We start from the raw sequence: 7,204 nt of genomic DNA on the forward strand, positions 1-7,204 counted from the left end.
AGCAAGTGAAGATGAAGGGAAAAAAATAATGCTCATCCCATTATTAAAAATATAATATTATAGAATGGCAATAAAGTAACGAACATATTATACAAATAAAAAAAAAATCATTCTTTTATGCATGATAAAGTGGGGGTCTTTATCTTACTGGGATACGCCAAAAGACAGCATGGAAAGGAGATGATGGAAAGTGGAGATGGTGAGTCGCATGGGATAGAGGAATGACGTGCGTTTGTCCTCACCCATGTGTTCCTGTTCACATGGGGAGATTTGCTTTCTTCACTTTCACAAGACTGCTCTTCTATTTGGCTATGAACTCGCAGTTTAGATTCTTTTCAACCACCTTCGACCACGTCACAACCCCAAAACCCAGTCCCACTACGCCAAGCCCTTCATATGTTGGCATCAACCTCTCAATAATGAAACTCTTCATTTCTCTTTAGCATGCATGCTGTTTTGGCCTTTCGGATTTGGATAAAGCCACATCGCCATCCTGCTTCAGGATCTTGATAAGACGCCAAGTAATAAATTTTTGCAGCTATATGAAAGGGGTTCATGCATCTGAGATTTAGAGGAGTTTCTTGATTCCATGATTTTTTTTTAATTTATTTATGGTTGTGCTATGCTTTAACACCAGTTTTCAGATTATCCAAACAAATATACATCCTCTTTTCTTTTTTAATTCATCCATTCATGGATGGAAAAATCATATTGAAAAAATAACTTTTAATTAGACCCCACAATGCTCATATATATGATCTAACAATACAGATTCCCATACATGCGTGTGTGTGTGTGTGTGTGTGTGTGTGTGTGTGTATGATCCATTACAAGTTTACAAAGGCTCATGGGGGCCCCTAACAGGAAAATAATATTGAGAGTAATAAATTGTTGAGGCGCGCGTGTCCAAGATTTGGTATCCAAGTATAAGCTGACACAGAAATGGGCAAACAGAATCAAGCAGGATGCTCTACAATTCGGTGTGATTGAAGACAAGGGCCATGCGCTAGTCTTCCAATTGTGGTCCCGGCGATGTATCCCCCCGACCACGCATTCTGCATAGGTATCAGGTGAGTATGAATGAATCTCATGAAGATACCACTTTTTAAGTTGGACCATGAAATGAATATATTCCTTTGTTTAAAAGTATAAAATATTTTTTAAAAAATTTAAAAATATAAAATGTTTTATGGTGTAATCATTACCTTAAAAAAAAAACTCTTAATAAATAAATTACTTTATATTTATTTTAAAATAAAACACCCTATTAAATAAGTATAAATATGAAAAGATAATATTAATTAAAAAAATAATAATTTTATTTGAGATTGAAATTCAGTTAAAAATACTTTATATTTTTAGATGGAAGGAGTATCACTTTACCACTGGGCAAAATTCTTTTCCTTCCATCGCACAACAGAGAATCTCAGTCACAACCATCACTGTGGCACAAATGAAAGGCCCTTGTACATTCACAACCCCCACACACGTTTCCATTCTTATTGGCTAAACTTGATATGGGAACACACACACACTTTCACTATATATATATATATATATATTGTTGTTATCTATATGGAAAAATAATACACTTAGAAGGTGTTGGATGAGAATTTGATAATTATCCAATTAAATTCAATGTAAGTGCAATACTACACCCGCACGCACTCACACAAACATCGTACTTGGCTGATGTATAACGCCATGAGAAATTCATTTTCATTTTAGTTAGAAATCTACTTTATGCAAGCATCCCTAAACCAAGAAAAATGTTAACATTAAAAACAATCATTTCATAGCATGACGGAAACCAAAGCATGCGCTGAGCTACTAAAGAAATTGGGATTGAGTGTCAACAATCAAATGCCATATCTATATAAATAAGATTTATGCAGTTTTTTTTACCATGATTTATTTTTGGAAAAAAATGTATGTGTTCCCGTGATCACATGTTTATTTACCTGAAAATTGAAACCACCGGTAACCCCATCAACATTTAGCACCTGCAACAGATTAGGCGTTAGATTACCACGCTAAATTATTACTTCTTTCTCCACTAGAATCAATGAAAACAAGTTTAGACCTACCTCTCCTGCAAAGAACAAACGCGGACATATTTTGCTCTCCATTGTATTCAATGAGATCTATCCAAAAAAATTAGCAAAATCATATTTATAACGAATTAAGAGAAGGAAGGAGAAAGCTTGAAAAAGAAAGTGAACCTCTGACAAGGGAACACCACCAGCAGTAACAAATTCTTCCTTAAATTGACCCTTAATTAGAGGGGAAAAAAAAAAAAAGATCTCACATCTGTTAGGAAGTTTCAGTGAGGGTAAAAAATGTAGAGACCATGGCAATGTAAAAATAAGAGAAATGATGTGGAACCTGCCTTGCCTGCAATTTCAAAAGTACAATGCTTTAGTGCTGAAGCAATAGAAATTAATGAATTATTTGACAGTGATGCCCACAAGATATCTCCGCCTAAACCCTGTATATGAAATTATTTGTGATTAGTAATGTAAAGCATTTGTTACAACAGACAGCAGCAAATTATTTTACAATATAGGAATAACTACATAACCTGTTGGCTCAACACATAACACCAAAATCTTTTCGATATGCCAAAATCAAGAGGATATGAATTATACACTTTTTGTTTCTGCAAAGGCAAAGGCAAAACAATTGAGTATTGTCATTCTGAAACCCAACAAGAAAAAGAGGAAATTTATTATAATCCAATAATGAGTGGGAAAGTCTGAGGTTTAGTGAAACTATCAGCTTGTTGGCTAAGGCCTATGATAAGGCCTACGATCAAAATACTGATGTTGCTGTCATTAGAGGCATAGTAATGCCAGTTTCAATACTTGAGAACTGCCTTGTGGCAGGGGGCAATTTAAGGGAGGACTAATGCTCTTTTAGCAGATCACGCTTAATTTATAGAATATATATATTTATATATAGAGAAAACATAGCTTTAGGTCCCTACACTTTGTTTGTATTTTGCTCTTGGTCCTTGCTTTTTTTTTTTTTTTGTTTAAGGTCTCTACACTTTTGTTTTTCATTGTTTTAGCTCCCTCTAAAGTCCCTATACACTTTGTTCATGAAGAGACCTAAAATAATGAAAAACAAAAGTGTAGAGATCTAGATCACTAAAAAAAAATGCAAGGACCAATAACAAAAGCAAGCAAAATGCAGGCACCAAAAGTTATTTTTTCCTTATATACACATATACATAGGTTTTTTGTAGAATAAGATCAGACACTCCAATAATTAACCCAAGCCACAACTATGATATTCCCAGAGATCCAAAACCACAAGACCAGGTTTATATTAATGCACCAAGAAATACCTTTGAGTAAATAAAGAAAAATATCTTCCCTTTTCAACTTTCATGCACAATAACATGAATTCCATAATACTATTATTCTGACAAAGTGAACCAGTTCCATGCTTACCACATATTGATGCTTGTGATGAGAAAGGATAGACTTCATATTTTCTTCATGCAAATCTGGAGTAAAATCAACAATCAGTTTCCCTGCAACCAATTTACACCAATGTCAGTAAAATGAGTTGGTGAACAAATGTCAGTAAAATGAAAGAAATGAAACTGACATTGAAGGAAGGAAAACATTTTTTACCTCTGTAGCTTGAACTGAACAGATAACGAGCTCCCCAAGCAGATAACCGAAGAATAGCTGGCCCACTGAGTCCCCAGTGTGTGACTAACATGGAGCCAACCTGAAATTTAAGTTAAGGTAGCGTGGCATATATATAGTTGAGTATTTGGTTAAAGGTTGCTAAAGAAACATACCTGTGTAAGTTGGGGTATATTCCTTTGGACATTGTCTAATTTCAGTCTCACTTTAACTTTAGTGAATGAAATCTGACAAGTTAAAAATAAAATAATTAATAAGCAAGAATTAAAATATATATATATATATATATATATACATTCTCCACTTCTCAAGGCATGTTTTGCATCCTCGACATGATATGATAGTAAAACAGCCAAAGGAAAAATCTTGGTTTTCCAGATAAAGAGAACCTCAATATCCTCACTATGGATCAGAGGATCAAATACACAGCAATAATATTCAAATCATCATCAACCCTGGAACTGGAAGTTAACAATACATAAGATACATGCTACCAAATCCTAATTGGGAAAATATTCTTGTGCAACTGCCTTCATTGATACTGGATGGACTGGTGCTTAAAATGGAAAGGATCATCAGAATGTAATAGATGAATAATCGAATCATTGGGGGGGGAAAATCATCAAAACCCAGGATACAACTGAATACATGCTTCTAATTGAAAATCTTATCAATTTTATCCTTTGGTGGGGCAAGTTTTATGGATGAATGGAAAAAGCAATTGCAATCACAAACAGTGATCATTTTATATGATATAAGAATTCTTTAACATTTGAACTTCGAAGCCATGACTATTTTATTTAAAACAACTTTGGCTAGACTTGTAGTTATTTTATCCTTGCATATGGTTCACCATAATTTTGTATGCTCTCAAATCAATGATTCGAAGTAACATAAAGTCACGTTCTAAGTAACACATGGCAAGTACAAGACTTATTAACAGAAACCATATGTTTAGATCATGCAGTGTTCCTGAATAGAACTTCTTGTTATATAACAACGGTAGTTGATTTTATTTGTATGGAACTAGAGGAAGAAGAAAAAAAAAATTTTGCAGTATTACATAAGAAGTTTGATACAGAAAATTAATAAAGTAAAAGAACCAGAAGGTCACAACTTCACATAATACTTTACCCCAGATAACGCTGTCAATCGTGAATCGTCTATTTTGAAAGTAAATAAGCTAGGCACTGGATCTACAATTGTATGTCCAAGCTGAGATGCAAGAGTGTAACCCTGCAGCACAGAAATTTTCATATAAAAAAAAATGTTTAAAATGCATGACACTTTAAATAAATAATATGTCAATCACAACCTGCCTGCTACAACCAGTAGCTATCAATAGATAATCTGCTTCAACTCGTTCAACATTATCAGCTAATTGCTGCTGAACATTGAGAAGGAATTTGCCACTATTAGCAACAGACACTGAGGTTACAGCTTTTCTGGTCTGCATACTAACTGATCAAGGATACAACGTTCAGCCTTGATAATACACCATTGTATCAGGAAATCCTCCATTCAAATGTATGAAAAACCAAGATAGAAATAGGAAAATAGGGAGAAGAATTCTAATGAATTATTCATGAATTACATTGTGATATGCAGAAAATACAGTCCAGGATTGTCCGCATGAACATAATTATTTTATAGGAAAAGAAGATCCATTCAGGCTTTATGAAATGGGCAAAGAAAATAAATGTTAAAATCAAGAGAGAAGTAGTAAATAACAGTGAATAATGCTTATTTTGATTTAACAATGAATTGCATGCAAGGTAGAGAAACCCAGACAATGCAAAAGAACAATAGAATAAGCTACAAAGGCAACATACCTCCCTTTTGCTTTACTTGAGACATGAGACAATCAATTATTGAAGAAGAATTGTTGCTGACAGGAAAAACCCTCCCATCGCCCTCGGTCTATAGGCAATTAAATATAAATAAGATATTGTATACCAATATGTATATATATATATAAGATATTTATAAATTTAGAAACAACTAACAAGAATTACCTTTAATTCCACCCCATGAGAGGAAAACCAGGACATGGTATCCACTGGGCCATGCAAATTGAAGAACGATCCTCTAAATTCTTTATGACCCCTAGGATAGTTTTCTGCCAAAATCTACAAGCTAGTCAGTATTCCAAACTTCATCTGCCAGTATGATGAGGCCTAATATGCTAATTTGAAGCAAGTGGAGCAGTATTTATTACTTAAATAACAGAGATAATACTGGTGAATAAAAATTTTACTATGCCAACAAGGCAAAATAAGATACCCGTGCCAATATATGCAGCAGATTACATTTCCGATTCAATTTTGGTTTTAGATAATAAATCAGCTAGAAAAAAGTTAATGGGTCTGACTTAATAATAAAATGATAACTAGAAAGGATTGGGATTCAGAATGACATGACACTGAAATGCAAGCTATAAAAAATTCCAATTGCTTTGCCAATTTCATGTTGCTTAATGTAATAATAGTTGCCCCAAACATATCTTCTACAATTATAGGTCGCATACTCAATAAAACTTCATAATTAGGATTACCATATTGTCAACGCAATGCCCATTTGTAACATTGCATCGGCCTCCTCCTGAAACTTTTACCTGCCAATAATACCATAAGAAAAAAAGATGAAATGAGAAAAGCGCAAAACATACCATATCGGTGGGATTAGCCACAACCACGAAAATTAAAAGAAGAAGAAGAAGAAGAAGAAGAAGAAGAAGAAGAAATAAACATTACATACCTTGGAAAGAGGCTTTCCTTTCTCAATGATTACAACGCTCAGATTGGGAGCCACCGTCTTCGCTTGAATTCCTCCATAAACCCCAGCTGCTCCACCCCCAACCACCACCAATAGCTCCTCCCTTGACTACCAGCAACGAATACATTCTAATATACAGTAACTGCAAAGAAAGGGCGGGAAGAAAGGAAATGCCTGAGAATGAAGAGCAAAAGTACCCTCTGATTAGTTTCACAAATAATGTGCTCCGAAAACTTCCTTTTCCAGAAGTTTAAGGCGAGTCCGCTGCGTTTCCAGCCGTTAATCGGAAAAAGGAGGAAAACCCTGAAGAGAGGACGAGGCGAATTGAGTCAGTAGCCATGCTCTTTGTTTATCCAAAACCTTACAACTTGGCCAAACGGAACTTGCGTTGCAAACTTGCAATGGTCTTGGGGAAGCGTCCGCGGAAGTTTTCTTATAGCGGTGGTATTTAGTAAGTGAGTGGCAGCATGTTTTATAAAATAAAGAAAATATAAAAATTTATTTAATCTTCCAAAAATCTGATAAATTTTTTGGGAGAATGACATATAAATTTTAAAAAATTAATTAATTCAACTTAAGTCTTAAGTATCAATTTAAGATTTTATAAATTTGACTTTTAATTTTATAATTTAATTGTAATAAATTTGTAATCTTTTTTAAATTTTAATATGGTTAAATAATAAACAAATTTGATGTCCATGTTATTCTCCCTAAATTTTTAACTTTACTTCTATTAAATAAAATATATTTTTTACTAACACTTAATGAAA

General features: G+C 33.9%; 1 protein-coding gene across 4 annotated transcripts; it reads right to left on the reverse strand.

Moving 5' to 3' along the window:
* Nucleotides 1-711: 711 nt before the first annotated feature.
* LOC129304475 (uncharacterized) lies at nt 712-6,839 on the reverse strand. Of its 4 annotated transcripts, none has more exons than XM_054944148.1 (16): nt 6,632-6,839; nt 6,417-6,537; nt 6,214-6,273; nt 5,675-5,788; nt 5,492-5,579; nt 4,975-5,120; nt 4,794-4,895; nt 3,815-3,886; nt 3,642-3,741; nt 3,456-3,538; nt 2,582-2,659; nt 2,390-2,488; nt 2,223-2,273; nt 2,088-2,144; nt 1,962-2,003; nt 712-1,055 (listed from the first exon to the last, which is right to left on the reverse strand). In XM_054944148.1, the coding sequence occupies exons 3-16, from the start codon at nt 6,214-6,216 to the stop codon at nt 957-959; spliced, it is 1,134 nt and encodes a 377-aa protein (XP_054800123.1). In that variant the 5' UTR covers nt 6,217-6,273; nt 6,417-6,537; nt 6,632-6,839; the 3' UTR covers nt 712-956. The 4 variants fall into 4 exon arrangements, with proteins under 4 accessions (XP_054800123.1, XP_054800124.1, XP_054800125.1 ...); XM_054944149.1 differs by having other exon boundaries at nt 5,675-5,778; nt 6,417-6,542; XM_054944150.1 differs by having other exon boundaries at nt 4,975-5,144; nt 5,675-5,778; nt 6,417-6,542.
* Nucleotides 6,840-7,204: the final 365 nt, after the last annotated feature.

This window comes from Prosopis cineraria, unplaced genomic scaffold (genome assembly GCF_029017545.1).
Source record: "Prosopis cineraria cultivar Desert tree isolate PC_DT_omini unplaced genomic scaffold, ASM2901754v1 PC3, whole genome shotgun sequence".
Lineage (NCBI taxonomy): Eukaryota > Viridiplantae > Streptophyta > Magnoliopsida > Fabales > Fabaceae > Prosopis > Prosopis cineraria.